This window comes from Rhinolophus sinicus, linkage group LG07 (assembly GCF_036562045.2).
Source record: "Rhinolophus sinicus isolate RSC01 linkage group LG07, ASM3656204v1, whole genome shotgun sequence".
Classification (NCBI taxonomy): Eukaryota; Metazoa; Chordata; class Mammalia; order Chiroptera; family Rhinolophidae; genus Rhinolophus; species Rhinolophus sinicus.
This window is the reverse complement of record NC_133757.1, coordinates 71,247,016-71,265,865: the sequence shown is the minus strand read 5'-3', so window position 1 is coordinate 71,265,865 and position 18,850 is coordinate 71,247,016. Positions and strand designations below refer to the sequence as shown.

Here is an 18,850-nt window from a genome sequence, read left to right as displayed (position 1 = left end):
CTCACATGACCATCCCTGAGCCAGTCTCTGGGGCCAGGGGACTAATCAGAGCACTCTGACTGGCAGAACCCTCCCTGGAGTCAAGGGTGTGTCAGCCCTCACAGACGGGTCAGTAAGGCATGCTCCCCCAAAGGAACAAAGGAGGAGGAGATGCTGGACAGGCAGAAATAGCTGCCCAGCCCACCCTCATACAGTCACATGGATCCTTTGGGAACAGCGCTTCACTGGGATGCTTACTGGCCTCATTCTAGTGGCTGGGGGCACCAGGAAATTGCTTCCTCATTGTAAAACAGCAGCCTTCAGGCAGCCTCGACACAAACCCCCACTCAGATGCTCCAGGCTGTCTTCTCCATTGCAAGGGGGTTTTAGCCCAGGGGCCTGCAACTGGAGTTCAAATCCTGGCACTGCCACTCTGTAGCTGTGTGACCTTGGACGAGTTAATGAACCTCTCTGAGCTGCAGTTTCCCCACCTCCAAAGTGGGATAATGATGATGCTCACCACAAGGGGTGGTTCTCAGCACAAGGGGTGGTTCCGTGAACCAGGTGAGTGGACGATACAAGTGCGAGGCCTGTACAGTGCTGCGCAGGGACTTAGCACTTGGTTGAGTCTGTCTGACATTATTGTTATTGTCGTTATTCTGATTTGAACAAGACAGCTTGGCCACCAGCCATTGTGCCGCTCTCAAGTGGGTGGCTTCTGCCTGTCGCCTGCTGGCACACTCTGACCCTCTCTGATCTGTAAGTGTGAGCCACAGTCAGCAGTTAGGTGGGAGGTGTCCCCTACATGTGGCTCCAGGGCAGTGGAGCTGTAGTCAGATTGGAGCCCTGGGAGGAGGCACCCGTTGGCCCCAGGGACACTTTGTCCAGACCCTGGTGTGTGACCTTTGAGGGGTCACTCAGAAAGCTCTGCTATGATTCTCTGGAAATTCTTAATAATGTTTTAACAAGAGGTCGCATCGTTCCATTTTACATGTGTCCTAAAGCTGGTCCTGCAGGGGCTGGAGGGAGGAGGGAGGAGCAGGGAGGAGTCCACACGCCCCGCCCCGCCCCTTCCCAGCAGATATTTTTGCCCTGACCTTTCCTGGCCCAGACGAAACAGCCTGCCTCCTGTCGTCCTGTGCCAGCCTCCATTGTAAGCTCTCCGAGAGTTAAAAGAACAAGCTGTGAATCTATTAAGCGCCCAGTCGTTGGGCGTCTGGGAAAGCTATGTCTCTGCTCCCTGCCCCCATCAAGGCCTCTTTGGTGTCTTTCTGTGCTCCAGCTGCTAGGAGGATGTGGTGCTTGGGCTGGGTGCTCGGCCCAGGGTGTTTGACCCAGGAGCCCCTGGCCTCCCCTGTCCCGGGCCCGAGCCCTGATCCCTGGCTGAGGCGGGAAGGTCTGAGTTGCCAGGCCCAGGACTCCCTGCCTCGCCTCCCTCCCCCTCCATCTGATTGTGGACCCTGCTCACGCCTCCTGTGCTGTTGTTTTAATTAAACTCCGAGGAATCGGGCACAGTGTGGTACGCGGTGAACATTTTTGTTTAATTAGGAGCTCGCGGTAACGTCAGGCAGCCGCGGCCTCCCCCAGCACCCACGTGCCTGTTCCCCACCCTGCTGGCTGCCACCCACACGTGCTCATAGGGACCCCCGCAGAGCTACATACACATGGCAAGTGCTCACGTGTGGACATGTGTGGGGTGCAGGTGCGTACACAGGTGAACGTGCACACACATGCATATACATGGGGGAAATGGGAGCCTCCAGCGTGCACGGCCAGCCTGAGCACCAAGAACTGAGGCCCGATTGTTTTGGCCTTGACCTCTGATGACATCATCAGTACTCATCAGAACCACCTTTGAAGTCCAGGCCTCAGGGCCTGAACCACCTCAGACAGGGTCCAGCTGCCCCCTCAGACCCCAATGGGTCCAGGCTCAGTTTGGGGGTCCTGCAGCTGCCGGCCCCGCTTCCTCTGGGTTCAGCCAGGCCCAGGTACAAATCCCAGCCTTGCCATGTCCTAGCTGTATGACCTGGGATAGGTGTGTGTCTGTACCTCAGTTTCCCCCTCTGCAAAATGGCCACCATCTCTGCAGAGGGCACAGGAAGGTACCTGTACAGCACCTAGTACATAGTTGTCACTCAGGACCTGGGACCAGGGGCACCTGCCCTCCAGGCAGCGACTCCTGCATGGGCCAGGACCACAGCCGTCCTATTCTACTGGGAAACCGGGATGATGCTGCCCCTCTCCCTGCCCCATCGTGGCCTCCCACCCCTCCACCCCCACCCACTATGTGCCTGGGGCTCAGTTCCCTCCCCACATGGTGGCCTCTCACCCACGTCTTCCCCAGCCCCACCAGTCCTGTCCCGATACTCCCACCATGCCCAGTGTATTTGTCAGCAAATACACGTGTATCATTTCCTTTTACACAAATAGCATTGTCTACATCAGGAAGCAGCAAGCTTTTTCTGTAAAATGCCAGAGAGTAAATATTTTTGACTCTGCAGGCCAGACAATTTCTGTTGCAACTTCTTTCGCTCTGCTGTTGGAGCAGGAAAGCCACTATAGATGACATGGAAATGAATGGGTGTGGCCATGTGCCAATAAAACTTTATTTGCAAAAACAAACAGAGGACCTGATATGGCCTGGGGGCCATAGTTTGCGATTCTTGGTCTACACCATCTTTCACTTTGAACTCTGTCCACTGAGCAACATATCTCGGAGTTTGTTCCAAATCTGTTTGTAAGGTGACTCCTCCTGCTTTTTGCAGTGTCTATCCCGCGCATGGCCCAGCTTGTGTATCACACATCCCTGTTGACAGATGTTTAGATGTCTCCAGCCTTTGGCTGTTACTACTAGCACCTCAGGAATAACTATATTCCTCTTTTAGTGCATTGCATGTGGAGACTAGACGCTGAGATGAGGGCTTGGGTGGGGGCGTCTCTGGTGGATGGCGCCAGGTCACCTGTCGTGGCCCAGGTTGCACCAGCCAGCATTCCCGCCAGCCGCCAGCGAGCGTGCCTGTTTCTGCTCAGTCTCACCAGCCCTTTGTGATCGCTTTTGTCCTGTGTCCATCAGGGCTGGGTGGGGGCTGTAGTAGTTTGCTAGGGCTGCTGTGACTAAGTGCCACAGATTGGGGGCCTTAAACATATTGTCCCACAGTTCTGGAGGCTGGAAGTCCAGAATCAAGGTGTGGCAGGGCTGGTTTCTCCTGAGGCCTCTCTCCTTGGCGTGTAGATGCAACCTTCTCTCCCTGTGTGTCTTCACATGGTCTTTCTTCTGTGCATGTCTGTGTGCTTATCCCCCCTTCTTATCAGGACACCAGTCACCTTGGACTAGGACCCACCCTGGTGACCGCATTTTACTTTAATCACCTCTTTAAAGACCTCCATCTCCAAACAGTCATATTCTGAGGTCCCCAGGGGCAAGGGCTTCAGTGTATGAATTTGGGGAGAGGGGACACATTCCAACCCAGCATAGAGGCTAGTGGCTATTTTAATTTGCACTGAGGAGGCTGCCCCTGGCCTCAGGCCCAGGCAAATCCTTTGTGCATTGTGGGTGACAGGCCAGACCAGAGCTGGGGGTGTTAGGGGTCAGAGCAAAAGGAACCTGAAGTCCAGGTGCTAGAGAGAGAGAGTGAAGCGCAGGAGTGGGTGGGACCTGCTAAGGGGGCCCCAAGCTGCCTCCCCTTCCCTGCTGTCGACTCCAACTAAATTAGGCCACGGAGCGCATGGTGCAATTTGCAGAGCACGCAGTTGAAGGTCACTGGTCAGTTAGCTGGCTCACTCATCACCCCAACCCCAACCCAGGCTTGCCTGTCACTAGAACTTGGGGACCAAGGTTCTCAAGGAGAGGGGCATTGTCTCCTTGTGTCCCCCCACCCCCTTTACCATCGAGGGAAGCGAGACCTTGGCCATTGAATGGAGAGATGGAGGCTTCGGGGCACGGTGCCTCTCCTGGGTTGACAGCAACAGAAACTGAGTCATTCACTCATTTATTAAGCGCCCACTGTGTGCCAGGCCTTGCATTGGGTGGCAGGACACAGCAGCGACACACACATACGTCATGGTAAATGGAGCATGATACTCAGACATTCTGGAGTTGCAGAGGATTTGTGACTTGGGGGTGTGAGCTGGCCCGAGGCCACGTGGATGAGTAGTTGGCTGCCGAGGGGTGACGCCGGCGGGAGCTTGATGACTTTGAGGAACAAGGAGGCCTGTGTGGCTGCACGGAGAGCGCGAGGGTGGCATGAGGTGGGGCGGCCGGGCGAGGAGCTGGGTTCCTCTGGAGGGTGGTGGGGACCTGAAGGGGGTGCAGCAGGGGCCTCATGTGGTCTCATTTACGTTTTGAAAAACTCCCTCTGGCTGCTGTGAGTAACCCTAGGGTTGTGCAGCCTTGTCACTGCTGACGTTGGGGCCAGATTGTTCTCTGTGGGGGGCCGTCCTGGGCACTGTGGGGGGTTGAGCAGCATCCCTGGCCCCCACCCCAGTTGTGACAATCAAAATATCCCCAGACATCACCAAGTGTTCCCCGGGGGGCGAAATCACACCAGGTGAAAAGCCCTGGACCAGCCGGATGTCCTTCCAGCAGCTGTTTCACCTGAGATGGCTCCTACTCACAGATGGGAGGAAACAGGCTGTGGGATGTCACCTGGCCAGGCAGTGGCTGGACCCTGGGCCAACCAGTCCCCGAGCCCCACCCGGGAGGGGTGGTCATGTGATAACCGGGCCTCTGCCCTGTTTTTCCTGTCTCTGCCCTCAGAGGACCAGCTTCCCCCTGGTTTCCCCAATATCGACATGGGCCCCCAGCTGAAGGTGGTAGAGCGGACGCGGACGGCAACGATGCTGTGTGCTGCCAGCGGCAACCCTGACCCCGAGATCACCTGGTTCAAGGACTTCCTACCCGTGGACCCCAGTGCCAGCAACGGGCGCATCAAGCAGCTGCGATCAGGTGAGCACAGGTGGCCGGTAGGATGTGGTAGCCAGAGAGGGCAACGGGGAGGGCAGCGTCTCCGGGGTCCAAGCTCTGGGAACTAATGGGGACAGAAAGGCAGAGATGGTGTGTAGCCGTGGAGGCCGTTGGTGAGCTGAGCCAGTGTGGTTCTAATGGGGCGTAGACTGGCAGGTATAATGGGGAGCTATGGCGGATGGTAGGAGAGTTCATCGGTGCCTAAGTGGGGATACAATGGGCCCAGTTATGCACAATGATGGGGAGCAATGGAGGCCCCCAGGGCAGAGTGTTTCCGATACCCAGCCATGGGGTTCTAATGAGGCACAGATAGTTGCAGGTGATAGAAAGCCACAGAGGATGGTGGCTAGCTGCAGTGCCCCAGCAGTGGGGACACACGGGGACAGACAGACAGAGCTAATGGGGAGCCACAGAGGGTGGTGAGGGAAAGCCATCTTCAATGCCTAACCACTAGGTATATAATGAGGCACAGAAAATCAAAGTAATAGGGAGCTATAGAAGGTGGCATAGGGAGAGTATCTTCTATGCTAAAGTAGTGTGCGTCTCCAGAGGAGATAGTGGGCCATAGATACGTAAGGTATGGGGAGCCATAGAGAGCTGCAAGGAGAGAGTGTCTCCAAGACTGAAGCTGTAAGGATATAATGGGGCAAAGACAGGCAGATGTTAGATATTTGTCTGTGATGGGTCACAGATAGGCAGCCCAGCCTGTTTGTTTTGGCTCCGGGTGGGCTAGGGGGCCTTGGGACAGAGCATGAGGCCTTGGCCACCTCGAGGATGGGCGGTTGGTTCCACAGTGGTGTCTCAGCCATGCCCTCTCTGTGATTCCATGTGTCTGGGGGTCTGTGTGTGTGTGTGTGTGTTGTGTCAGTTGTCCCCCTGCCTCACAGTATGTCCACGTGTGTGTGTGTGTGTGTGTGTGTGTGTGTGTGTATGTGGGCTCCGTGTGCTGGCCTGACCTGTGGGCACACACAGGCCATGCTATTGGCACGGCTTCGCCTTGTCCCTCCTAGAGCAGAGCTTGTCCGAGCTCATCTCGGCTACACGTGTACCCGTGTTACCTTCCCTCCTGTGCGCATGCACACAGGGTGACTCCCCAGCGTGCGTGTCTCAGGCCACACCCCCTGATCCTCGTGTGTGCACGTGTGGTGGGAAGGTGCCCACGTGCACTCACATTGTGAGTACACACGTTGAGGTGCACCTCTTTTTGCTTTCCCTCTCCCCCTCCTCTGAAGACCCCTCCCCTGGAGCCACCCATGCCTGAAGGCCGCCCTTACTCACTGCCCATCCTCGTCCTCCGAGGAGCCTGTCTGCCTGTCCTCTACTTTCTGCTCCCCTCCCCAGGGAAGAAGACCCAAGCCCTGAAAAAGGGCAGACATTAAGTCTGGAATTTCTGCTCTAGGGGCAGAGATAGCCTGACCCTTTCCAACCTGTCTGAGGAGATTTGCAGCTTTGGAGAATGATGGCAACCTTGGGTATCCAGTTGCTTCCCTGCTGGCTTCTGCCATTGTCACCTGAATGTAATGAAATGATTAAGAGCACGGACCTCAGGGCCTGATGGCCTGGGTCAGATGTCAGCTGTGTCCGAAAGCAGGTCCTCTCTGAGTCTCAGCATCCTTACAAAACGTGCCTGCTCTCTGGCGTTATTGTGAGGGGCCCACAACAGAATGCCTGGCACGTAGTATGTGCTCAGTGAACATACGCTGCTTTAGTAAAACATAATAAATCTCAGCATTATTCTGACTTCTCCTCCCTGCCCCACCCCAATGAGGATACAGGCTTCTGTATAACCACCGTTAATGATCCTGTTCTCTTTTTCTTGTCCCTCTGTTGTAAACGTTCAGAAACCTTTGGTAAGTCTCATTTCTTCACTGCGTCAACAACTAACGTTCCCCCTTTGTCCCCCGTCCCCTCCCCTCGGACTAACAGCCACCGTGACAGTAACTGTGACCCACTCCACGTGGCATGTTTACTAACCCAGCCCTCCCTACCAGTACCTCCCCCACCAGCCACCCAGCCCTCTCTAGCCAGGCACCAAGGGGCTGCAGAGAGAGGAGCCCAAAAGGAAAAGAGGAAAAAAGATAAATTCAGTGGGGCCGGGCGGACCCCAGAACGGGGGCTGAGGAGAAATCGGGCGTCCTGAGGTTCGTGGAGCTTTGCACAGAACAGTCCACCTGCCCCATTCTGGGCATTATTTTTCTGCTGGAAAATAATGAAATTACAGAAGTTTGGGAGCAGAGATGAGAGAGAAGTTTTCTAGCTAGGCCGATGCTGGGCACTAATCTTTTCCAAGCATCCAGCCTGAATCCCCTGAAACCAACTGCTGGGCTAATTCTTAACTAAGGTGAGAATACTGACCCGTGATTGTTCCTCCCCATCTTCTTTGGGGTACCTCCTTTCCTCGACATGGTGGCCATGGGCCATTTGACCATCTTGGGAAGAAGTCCTGTTCTCTAGCTTTCAGTTTTTATCATCATAATCCACACGTAGTGAAACAGCCCAACGCGGGGGCCAACCTAGATTCCCACTGCCCTGGATTCTTGTTGTCCACATTACAACCTTAGGAAAATCCCATTTCCCCCTGTGTAAAGTAGCCTCCTCGGGTTGAGGATTTTGTAAGAGATCATCGTATTATGGGGGCCCCAGAAAGTTCAAGCCAGAGTCCCCAGCCTGGGAGGCTGGAGAGCTAGGTTCAGGGCTCTCCCCTGCCTCTTACTCATGGTATGACAGTTCCTGGCTCCTTCTGGGCCTCAGTTCACCCATCTGTAGAATGCGCTTGGGCCATGCCAAGGAGCTCTGTTTTTTTCACCCTCGACAGCTTCTCTGCCCTGGCCTTGCGGTCTCCTGTCCTCGGTGGGGCTATCAGCTGTCATCTGCAACGAGGAGGTGTCCAGATCTTCCCAGGGACAATGAGCTGAGGGTGTGACTCTAGTCTGGGACCTCCTTTTCCTGCCCCCAGGGCCCAGGTGTATACACAGATAACCTTTTCCTCTTTTCCTTTTGGAAGTGAAGGTGGCTGCAGGGCCCTCCCTCTGCCCTCAATCCCCTTTCACTGCCCTTCCCTGTCCCTCCTACTTGGCGTGTCTGTAACACCTTCCCTTTGCTTTATTAATGCCCGGCCCTGGGACACTAACCCCCTCTCCCACTGTCTCTAACAAGATTCCTGAGACCCCCCCCATCGCTCCCTGTCCCTCCCAAGAAGGAAAGAAGGAAGGGAGGTCATGGACCTCCCTCCCTTGGCCCAGAAGGAAGGCAGCCAACAGGGCCAGGCCATAGACCTCCCCGGGGCATAGTGACGCCCCTCCTGCCCCAGGAGATTCCTGCTTCTTCCGGAAGCACTCCTGATGGGCACGCCCTCAAACCCACCCTGCTCCTAGGAGCCTTACCGCTTCGCCTCTTCCTCGGCAACGCCTGCAGGCTCCGTGGGCCCAGGCTGGCTCAGCCCCAGCGGAGGCAGAGCGGACAGGTCTGGCTGGTGGCCCAGCCTGGCCTCCCTGGGGCCCCCCGGCCCCTCAGGACTGCCTTCTGTCATTCACCTTACTCTCTCTGCTTCCCTTACAGAAAGCACTCCGATCCGAGGTAAGAGGCTCTTTCCTCACCCACCCACTCACACTTGCTGTCCCCCAGTCCCCCCAGGCTCCATGGGGGCTGCCCCCAGGCCCCCCTCCACCTGTCTCCTCCTCGCCACCCTGCCCAGTGTCCGTCCAATCTCTGTCTATGTCGCTGTCTGTGGCTGGGGGCCAAGTGCAGCCATGGTGGCACCTCAGTCTACCTTGCAGCAGGAAGGGCGCTGCCCCTCCTCAGGAAGGGGTGGCACTTCCCATGCCCACCCAGAGTGCTGGGGGCCAGGTTTCTGACCAATTCTCTGACATAGCCCTCGTCCGTCTGCAGCCTTGGTTTTCCCATCTGTAAAATGAGCGTGCAGAAGGGGCCTTCTGGCTCCAAAGCTTCGATCTGGGAGGGGTCCAGCCTGAGGGCGCAGGGAGACAGGCGGTCTCAAAGGCCAAGTCTGACTTTGGCCCCCTATTCCTGCCCCAGAGAATAGATTAGAATAGGCCTGGATGGGAGCCCTAAGAAAGAGTCCCTGTCTAATCCTGGTGTTGCCACGAAATGCTGTGTGACCTACAGCCTCCCTGCCCTCTCTGGGCCTCCATAGTAATACCTGCCTGCCTGCTTCCCAAGGGACTTGAGGTCGGGGGTTGGGGGGAAGTAGGGATGTTATTTGGGGGCAGAACCCTCATCTGCAACCCCCAGAGAGAACCTCCCAAGTGAAGTGTCCCATGTCGCTCTCAAGGGACAACCACAAACAAAGCTAGGAGGTGGGGTCTGCTTGGGAGCTTGGACTGGGCTTTTGGACTCCTGGTGCCAGGGACTCGGATCAAAGCCTGTGATTCTAACCCACTCGGAGCTATTCACTCATCTTCATTTACAGGTCAGCCAGCACTTGGGTTCAGGCCTGTGATTCAAACATACTCACAGATGTTTGCTCAGTTTTATTTACTTATGAAAATGAGTGACATACTTGTGGAATCTTTGCCTCATTTTTAGTTATTCACGGGCACTGAATTATTTTATCGAGGCCCATGATCTCAAACACTTAAAGGTGTTCGCTCACCTTCACTTGTGAAAATGGAGATTCGTTCCAGACTTGGGGGTTCAGGTATCCTTGGGGAAACCTTGGTCTCATTTCCATTTACTCACGGGTGTACTGTAGTGCTTGATCGAGGCCCGTGCTTTCAAATATTCTCAAGACGTTTCGTTCATTTTTATGTGTCCATGGGAAGTGGAGTGAGTTCTGGGTCTGTGATTTCAAACATACTGAGGGGAAATCAGCCCTATTTTTATTTACTTACGGGCATCAAGATCTGTGACTTGGGCCTACGAATTTTAAATGTGCTTGAGAAAACTGGCCTCTTCTTAGATGTTTATTCCCGCATGACCAACAAATGATTTGATCCAGGCTTGTGATTTCAAACTCACTGGAGGCATTTTCACCTCAGCTTTATTTGCGGGTGTTCGAGGTTCTTCTTCCGACCTCTGGTTTCAGACACTTGACAGTTCTCCCATTAACCTGGAGACTTGAGTCTAGAACTGTAATTGCGAACCCACTTGAAGAAGTTTATTCAGTTATTTCATGAGCACCAGGATCCTGCGTCCAGGGCTGCAGTTTTAAAATGGGCTGGTGAATTCTGAGAGACTTCGGTGGCTTTAAATTCCTGGGGACATTCAGATCCCTCTTCAGTTAGTTGCAGGTACAGAGGCTTTGATCCAGGCTTGTGATTTCAAACATAACTTTACATATATCAGTCTCCACATCCTTCACTTTGAACTATCGTCGGGGTTAACCCAGTCCTGGGATTTCAAACACCCTTGAAGAAAGAATTATGACCCTGTGTCCGATCGCTTGCGGGCACTGTGGGCTTGGGGGCCTGTGATTCCAAACACCCTTGAGGAACCCTGACCCCTGTCCATTTACACATGGGCACTGGGTGAAACCAGCAAGGCACCACCCGCCAGTTCCTTGAATGTGCGCTTCACTTATGGTGGCCCCCTCGGTCCTAGGGTCTCTGCAGTGACCATTTCGGGCTGTGAATGTCAACCCATTCCTCCCGCTTTGCCTGGAGAGCATTGCTCGGGGCTTTTGCAAACACACTATTGTGGCACACAGTCCCCCAGCTCGTAGGTCAACTTGGCAGTCGTATAGGAAGCCCCAGCCCCGTGACCAGCTGCTTTTCCAGTGACAGTGGAGGATGTGGGGAGAATGGGGGTAATATGGGGCTAGACTCAGGGTGGGGGGAGGCAAGCCAGGGAGGCCCTGGCCCAGCTGGGACTTCTAAGCTAACTCAACTCTTTCGTCTGCCTCTGGCCATCCCAGCCCACTCCCGGGCCTCCCCTGATGGGCCAAGTGTTCTCCCCTCTCCCCACAGGGGCGCTACAGATTGAGAGCAGCGAGGAGACCGACCAGGGCAAATACGAGTGTGTGGCCACCAACAGCGCTGGCGTGCGCTACTCCTCACCTGCCAACCTCTACGTGCGAGGTAGGGAACGCCGCGTCCAGGTCGAAGGCAGGGACCCACCACATCCTGTCCCCCTCCCTCCTCGGGCTCACAGCCTCCGGGCTCCCCTGTCCCCTGCAGACCCAAGCAGGAGGGCCCCCAGCCCGGTCAAGGCAGGACCTTGGGCCAAGCGGTGTCCCTCTCTGGACCTCAGTTTCCTTGCCTGTAAAATGGGGACAGCTTAACCCCCCACTCCCACCCCTGTGCCTTGTGATGGACTCCCAGATGACTGCAGGACTGGGGTGGGGGAGGCAGGAGGGAACGGGGCAGGGTGTCGAGGGGGGGGGTCAGTCTTGAGCCTATAGGGCCGGGGGAGCCTGCAGGCCTCTGCCCCACCCCGCCCACCCACCCGAGTCAGCTTCTTCTGTGGTGTGTCGTGCGTGCCTCCCTTTGTCATGTGCTCGCTTTGCTTTTTCAAACTCCGTGGCCTCGTAGCTCCCGCCTCACCGTCCCCTCCTCCAGCACCCTCCATCTGAAAGTTGGGGAGGGGTCTTTGAGGCTGCCCCCCACCGCCAGCCCCTGCACCCTCAGCTGTCCCAGAGCCCAGCGCTCTCTCTCCTAGTCCCTCAGAAGGGACTAGTGTACGCCTCAGCAAGACTGGGGCCACAGCAGGCACATGTGCCCTGGGGCCTGGCACTGTCAGGCTGGTCCACCTAGAGGCACGGGGTCCTTGCCCCAGCACCCCCACCCCACCTGAGGAAGCCCTGGTAAGCGTCTATACACACTTCCTTCTGGGTCCCTTGGTGTCCCCTCAAAGGCCCTGGGGGGGCTTCCCTGCCCCCAGACGCCTCCACCGACCCCCCTTATCCCTATGTCAATTCTCTTGGGTCCTTTCAGAAATTTTAATCTGCCTCCTTTTCCACCATTTCCGCTCCTCCACCTCCCACCTCCTGATGGGTGTTTCTGATCAGATTCATGGTAGAAACAGCTTCTGCCTGCCAGGAAATGGGGCCCCATTCAAACCCCAGGGCTGTCCCGATTGGCTGTGTATACCAGATTCCGTCACACCCCTCCTCCACGCCCCCGTTTTCCCCATTCAATCCACCAGGCCCCTGCCATTCTCCGCCTGGGAGGCTGGGCGACTCCTCCCTCACCCATGGCCCCAACAAGCACAGCGCCCCTGGCCCAGAGCGGCTCCTTGATTCTGCACCTTGGGTTTGCATCTTGTCTCTGAGAAGGAGGCTGCTTGAGGGAGGGGATGGGGACTCGGAGGGTGGGCGGGTAGGGGGCACACATCTGATCCGCTGCCACGGCACCTCTGGTGAGTTATAGTGCGTCCATGACTCCAAATGACTGGTCTTCGTCTAGCCTGCTCATTTCTCTGCAAACACTTGGGATGGGGGTGTGTAAGTCTGGCAGAGCTCAAGGAGAGTGTGGACAGCAGGCATGGGGCAGGGTGGGGGTGGGACTTCTAGCAAGGGTCCATCAAGGGAGGGGGGGGCCTCTGTGTCCTCAGCCACCCGGAGGTGGGGTCCCTGGCATGAGCTTCCTTTTGGGGGTCCAGCCTCCCAATCTTTGCCTGGGTCTCAGACACTCCAAAATTGAATGAAAAAAAAAAAAATCGTGGAAGCCAAATGTAGATCTGGTTTGTCGAGGAAGGAGCAGAGGAAAGAAAAAAGGTCGTTGCTGTTCTTTTTTATTTTTTAATTTTAATTTTTTTTTATTTAAAGAAAAAAAACAAACTATTGCAGCTTTTAGCCTTGGGAAGTCCTCTTTTTACTCTCTGTATCTCCCCTATTTTTTCTCTTCTCCCCATGTCATTGTGTTCTGCATCAAACCCCCTTTACATCCCTCAGAGCTTCGAGAAGGTTGGTGTGTTTTTTTCTTTTTTACTTTCTTTACCCACATTTTTACATTCTGAAAGTGACATGCACACACACGAAACACACACAGATACGCACACGGACACACAGACACGCACATGGAAAATAATAGAAAAATGAACTAAAAATTTTTAAAATAATGGAATATGAAAAATAAGCGCAGAGCGCACAAAACAAAACAAAAAAAAAACCGCCAAGCGAGAGCAAAAACCCAGAAAGACACGAAAATCTCAGCCGCGCCCAGCCCGGCCTAGGGCCGGCCGCACACATGCGATGCTTGCATTGTGGTCGCCTCTATGCATCCGTTGGTAATGTTGTTGCTAAGTTTTTTGCACTCCTCGTCGTCATGGTAACTTGGGCCTGATGCATGCTGGGAGAATGTAAAAATTTCTCTGCATGCCACTCGTCGGTTCGGTTTGGTGAATTCCCAACGCCTTCTGTTGGAGTGTTTCTTGTCTTCTGTTCTGTTTTTCTCCTTTGGTTTTCTTCGTTTTTCTTTCTTTCTTCCTTTTATTTATGAGGTTTTTTTTGTTTGTTGTTTTGGTTTTGTTTCGTTTTGGGGGGAAAAAACCGATCAGTTCGTTTTTTTTTCCCCCTCCCATCCCCTTCACCCAGCCCCCTCTTCCCTCAAAGCGTTTTGTTTTTGGTTCTGTCTCCGTGTTCCCGTGCTGTTTGGTTTTGGTTTCTTGGGCTGAGCTGTTTTGTGGTTGTTCTCCAGACGCATTGTGATTTAAAAGCCAGTGTTCCTGTCCCAACTACCATCTGGGAGGGCGGAAGGGGTCCCACAGCTGGGATGCTGGGGCAGAAAGTGACCGCCTGGGCTCAAGGGCTCAAGGGAGGGGTCATAGACAGGTGGTGGGAGGTCAGAGCCTGTGTAGGGTGTGTGGGGAGAGCAGCCCAATTTGCCTGACCTCACTGGCCAGCCCTACTTTACCCAGATCTGGTGCCTCAGCCCCACTAGGCGGCCATGTTGGAAGGGGACATAAGCAAGCACGTTCCCATCCTCTACCTCAGCATGAGACCACCTCCCACCCTCCCAAACAACCCATACAACAGGCATTTGAAGCACAGCTGAATGGCCAATCTGCATTTTGAGTTCTTGTTCAATATAGTGACACATCCAAATGTGGGAAGTGGCCACCTTAAACTGGACCATCCTCCCAAAATGATGCATGCTTGGCACATAGGCAGTGCTCAAAATGGCAGCTGGTGTGATGACTTCTTGGGTCCTGGCTGAGAACAAATATGGAACCCCTCCCACCAGAAAATGTAGCATGACAGACTTTGGGAGAAATACTTAGCCAGTTATTCTGCCCTTTAGTGCTATGCCTTAGCCTCCCAGGCAGCATTGGCTGCTTCCCCCACCCCCTCACAGACTCTGGGTCCAGTCACAGGTATCCAGAAATACAGCATGGTCACTTTCTGAGTACCTGAGCATCAGAACTGTGGAATTCTGGAAAAAAACCAGGGGAACTTTGAACACAGCCTCTCGCCCTCTCTCTCTGCCTCCCCGACTCTCCCTCTGCCTCTGTCTTTCAGCTCTCTTTCTCTCTGTGTGTCTCTCTCACTCTTGCAAACCTTCGGAGATGCATGCTCCCACTGCCTTTTCTCTCCCTGAGTAAAAGTAAGCCCTTGGGTATCATATTCCAACCCCCAAACCAGTCCCCAGTGAAATCCACTTAGAGTTCTAGCTCCCAGCCCCCAGCTGCTACTAAACATAGATGATAATTGAGGGCCAAGGCTGGCCTGTTTGGGATCACCTTTTCCCCCCTTACCTGCCTTCTCTAAACTCCCAATTATTAAGTCCAGGGCTAAGCTGGCAAGAGGACTTTAGATGAATAAGAGGGGATGTATTTCTCCTCTTTTTTAATCCAGTGTGAGAGCTGCCAGGCTGACCCTCAGGGAATTCCCAAAAGATGGAGGAGAGAGGGGTCACCCACCACCTCCACCAAGTGAATTGGAACTGAGGGGTGGCTGAGGATGTCTGAAGACCACTTGGACTTTGGGGGCAGTGTCCCCGAGTGGTGAGAGCACAGACTGAGTTCTGGCAGATCAGGATTCAAACCCTGCCTCTGCCACTCCTTGGCTGTATGGGCTTGGGCTAGTCACCTGAATGCTTGGAGTCCCCATTTCCTCCTCTGCACAATAAGGATCATTAATAATAGGCCTCGCTCACAGAGTAGTTGGGAAGATTCCATCACGCTAACTACTTAATGCTCCTCAAGTGCCCTGTGTAGTGCATGGCACAAAAGAAATTGCTAGTGGGATTGTTGTAGAACAGGGAAGTAAAGAGTTCAAGCAGTTGAGCTGGAAAAGTCCCTTCCCTTCTTTGGAGACCTCAGTTTCCCTGTTATGTACTTCACAGATCCATGGTTTGAATAATATGGCTTATGGGAAACTGCTTTGAAAAGAATCGAAGGGCAGATGCTAATTCATTTGCTCAGGTCTCATTTTTTGCTAGTGCTTTTCTGAGCCCATCCCATGATCTCATTTTCTCCTGTCTCCAAACCCATTCCCATGAGATTAGTGGCTTCCCCAGAGCCATGGCTCCCATCTTATGCCCTGTCACTCCCCCCAGGAAGTTCTGTGGCCACAGTGTCAGAAGGGGGCAAAAAGAGTCCCAGGTTGAGTGCTAGGCTACCCTTGCAGATTAAGTACCAGCTCAGGGGAAGACAGGAGCCACCTGGCACTTTCTGCCCTGAAAGCTACAAGCAAGCATTTACATTGTTGCCAGAGCAGCCAGTCCTGGGAGTTAATTACAAGAAATGTCTACCCCTAACCTAACTCTTCTTCAATTCACAATCTCCAGCTTTGCTGACCTGGGTTGTTTAGGGGACAGAATATTCAGACATACCCTTCTCTTCCTGAAATTTATCTTTGCGATCCAAAGGGCCAAAGTCAAAACCAAGCCCATTTTTTAATGCAGCGGGCAGCTCCACTCCCAGAACTCCCCTGGGGAAGATGTAGCACAGGCTTTTGACAAGGTGGGAAGATGATCAGATTTCATGCTCTCTGGCTGTTAATGTTCTTTTTTTGCCTCTTTAAAACTAAGCCTTAAAGGTGTGAGTTAGCGGCTAAAGATGGTGTTTTCACCACTTCGTCCAGCAACATAGCATTATTGAACCACGACACACAGGACCCAGTTAAATGGTGTGTCACCCCCCGTGTGTCCCGGGGATGTGCAGGGAGAGCTCAGAGCAAGCTGGAGACATGGGGAAGAACTTTCCACCTTCAAGGGACTTCATCAGGTTTTTAAAGGAGGCCATGTGGCGCTCAGGTGATTTAACACCCAGTCTCGAATGCTGAGCTAAGAAACCAGGACTCAATGCACGTTGCCAATGGGAAGTGTAGAATGCCCCAATTTCCATGTGTTCTTCAGAACCCTTTATCTGCAATCCATTCCCAGGCATTTTAAGATCAATCCGTAGCATGGAATTTTATGGAACGAATTGTTTTTAAAATTAAATTTCTGGCACCCAAGCCGTATAATTGGTGGATATGACTTCTAGAGGCTCCCCTTACCTCCTGGCCCCCCAAAACAGTAGATGCGGATACTGGGCCTGGAACCCCCGTCACCTCCCATATCTCCAGAAAGATTTCCACTAGGTTGTGTGGGCGAGCTCCCCAGATCCTGCTGAGGATACCTAGCCATGCCACCCCCCGAGACCCTGACTTGACCCTGATAGCAGATCAGGACCCAGCCCTTCTCCTCATCCTACCCTCATCCCAAGGGGAGAGGGGGCTCCAGGGTGGGGAGGCAGGCTTTCCTCCATTTGGGCATGGAAGGTGGTAGGGAAGGGGGCTTTCTGCAGGAACACTGAGCTCTAGACACTTCTCGCCTGCTGCCTGCCTCACACCCTTTGCATTGCTGTTTCCTCTGTTTTGGGGGGGGGCGGGGTGAGGGGAACATTAGATTACACCTTGTCATTTGGAAAGCCCTGCGTCTCTGGTGGCTGCAGCGAGGGGGACAAGGGGATCAGTTGATTGGCAAGATGTCATCCCATTTTCTGCTAGAACCAAAAACAAGTAAATAGATAAAAACTGGGGAGAGAGTACCAAAACAACAGCGACAACAATAAAAATATCTATAGTGCAGCAAAATGTCCAGCTCAAAATGCCAACTTGCCAAGGACGCTGGTCAGCCCGTGGGCCAGGGGTCCAACCAGGTCCCTCCAGGCCTTGCATGCTCTCAGGATGGCAATGGAGGAGGGAGCTGGTGGTGGGAGAGGGAGGCAGGGGGGAGGAAGATGCACAAGACAGGCCATTGGGAGGGGGCGGTACCCACCCTCCCTGGGCCACAGGCTGGGATTCAATGGAGGGGCTTTGAAATTAGGCCTCAGACCCCCTCCCTTCCCCAGACAGGTGTAATCTAAGCTTAAAACCTTGGAGGCTGCAGAACTTCCTGGCATATTCCCCTGCCCTCCCCACCCTCATCCTCATTTTGGAGTCCAGAGGAGCGTCCAGTAGCTTCTCTCACCCCAAAATGCCCAGCAGAGCCCCCCACCCCTTCGGAGCTGCGGCTTGCTGAATAGTTGAGATGTCTGACACTGTCGAGTTCCCTACCTAGTGCTTCAACCAGATCACCTCACTTTTGAGTTTCCCCCTCCCCCCTCCCCCCTCCCCTCCCCTTCTCCCTTGAACCCCCCCCTTTTTGGTTTTTGAGTTTCTGCCTCTTCCTGCCTGGGGGAGGGGTCGTCTCCCGGTTGCTTTGACGGTTTTTGAGTTGTTTTTCCATGTGAATCGGGGTTTGAAGCGACCCACCCCCCTCCCAAACCCGCCACCCCCCACCGCCCACCTTCCTGACCCCCTCACCCACGCGGGTCCCCCCCGCTGGGACCCCCGGCTACTCGGTGACGAGAAGAGCTGGAAACGAGAGCCAGCTGGAGCGTGCTGAGGACCAAGGCTGGTGTGGTCCCCTTATAACCCACCTGGAACCTCCATTCAGGTCGGTAATTGGGGGCGGGGATCCCGCGGGGCCGCTCGTCCCGTGGGCTCCGCGCCCACCTTACTTTCTAACCCGCACCTCAAGCTTGCAGCCGGGGGTGGAAAGATGATGTGGGTGGGTGTCAGCACCAAACTGGGCAGAACACAGCGTCAGCCACCCGCCCTTGCCAGCTGGGAGGATGCTCTGAAGTCTTCTGAGACCCCCAAGGGGGTTCTGAGTCACCTAGTGCCAATGGGCACAATCCTCTCCAAACTCGCGGCAAACCAGCCCTCTTCCTACAGCACACCCTTCGAAATGAAGAGGGTGGGTGCGAAAGCAAGTGGGCAAAGTGTCTTAGGTGTCAGCTTTTATAGCTATTGGCAGATCCATTTAACTGATGGCTGCCGGCCATGTTGGGAATTATAAGCACTAAAATTACTGTTGTTGATAAATGCCCTCCCACATTTAACTGACTTATAGTTAAAAACCCTGCACAGCAAGTCTTTTACATATTCAAGATATATGCCTTGTCTCTACTTCGGAAAAAAGTTACCTTCCAAACTGTGATACTTCCTAAGGGGAGATATTTTAAGATCAGATGTGAACAGGGTCTTTTGGACGAGATGGTGAACCTTACAGAGGGATAAATTGGGTTCACATTTAACCTTTAAATCTTAAAGCTAGCTCTTACTCCTTTAGATGTCCCAACAATCTCATTCAGTATAAGCCTTTTACTGAAGGCTTCTGGGTATTTATTATGATAGCTGCCGGTTATTGCACAACTAGTCCCTGGGCACTGTTCAGTTGATAGGAGTATATAGGTGATGGGTACTTTTGCCCTCCAGGTGTCCTACAGGATAAGGACACACAAGTTTGGAAAGAGCCAGATGCCAAGAAGGGACACCTGGCTATGATTCTTGCTTCTTACTGTGGTGAGAGAAGAGCGGGCTCATTTTATCTGAGAGGCAGAGACCAGGCATGCGTGGCTTTTGTCTCTGGGTCCCACCACTTCCTTCCTTTATGTCTTCCAACTAGCCCTGTCACCTCTTGTCCACAAAACAGGCGTAAGAACATTTGTGTCTCAAAATTGGGAGGGATAAAGCAAGAT

At 53.9% G+C, this 18,850-nt stretch overlaps 1 protein-coding gene across 17 annotated transcripts in view; it reads left to right on the top strand.

The window, feature by feature from the left end:
- The window catches only part of PTPRS (protein tyrosine phosphatase receptor type S), a 100,479-nt gene that overhangs the window by 45,982 nt on the left and 35,647 nt on the right, over nucleotides 1-18,850 (top strand). For 8 of the 17 annotated variants that reach the window (XM_074337637.1, XM_074337642.1, XM_074337640.1 and 5 more), the window contains exons 5-7: nucleotides 4,736-4,924; nucleotides 10,867-10,977; nucleotides 12,792-12,803. In XM_074337637.1, the coding sequence (XP_074193738.1) occupies nucleotides 4,736-4,924; nucleotides 10,867-10,977; nucleotides 12,792-12,803 (312 nt within the window). Of the gene's footprint in view, nucleotides 1-4,735; nucleotides 4,925-10,866; nucleotides 10,978-12,791; nucleotides 12,804-17,635; nucleotides 17,764-18,850 lie in introns of those variants that run through there. The other 9 variants (XM_074337641.1, XM_074337638.1, XM_074337636.1 and 6 more) reach the window with 2 other exon arrangements.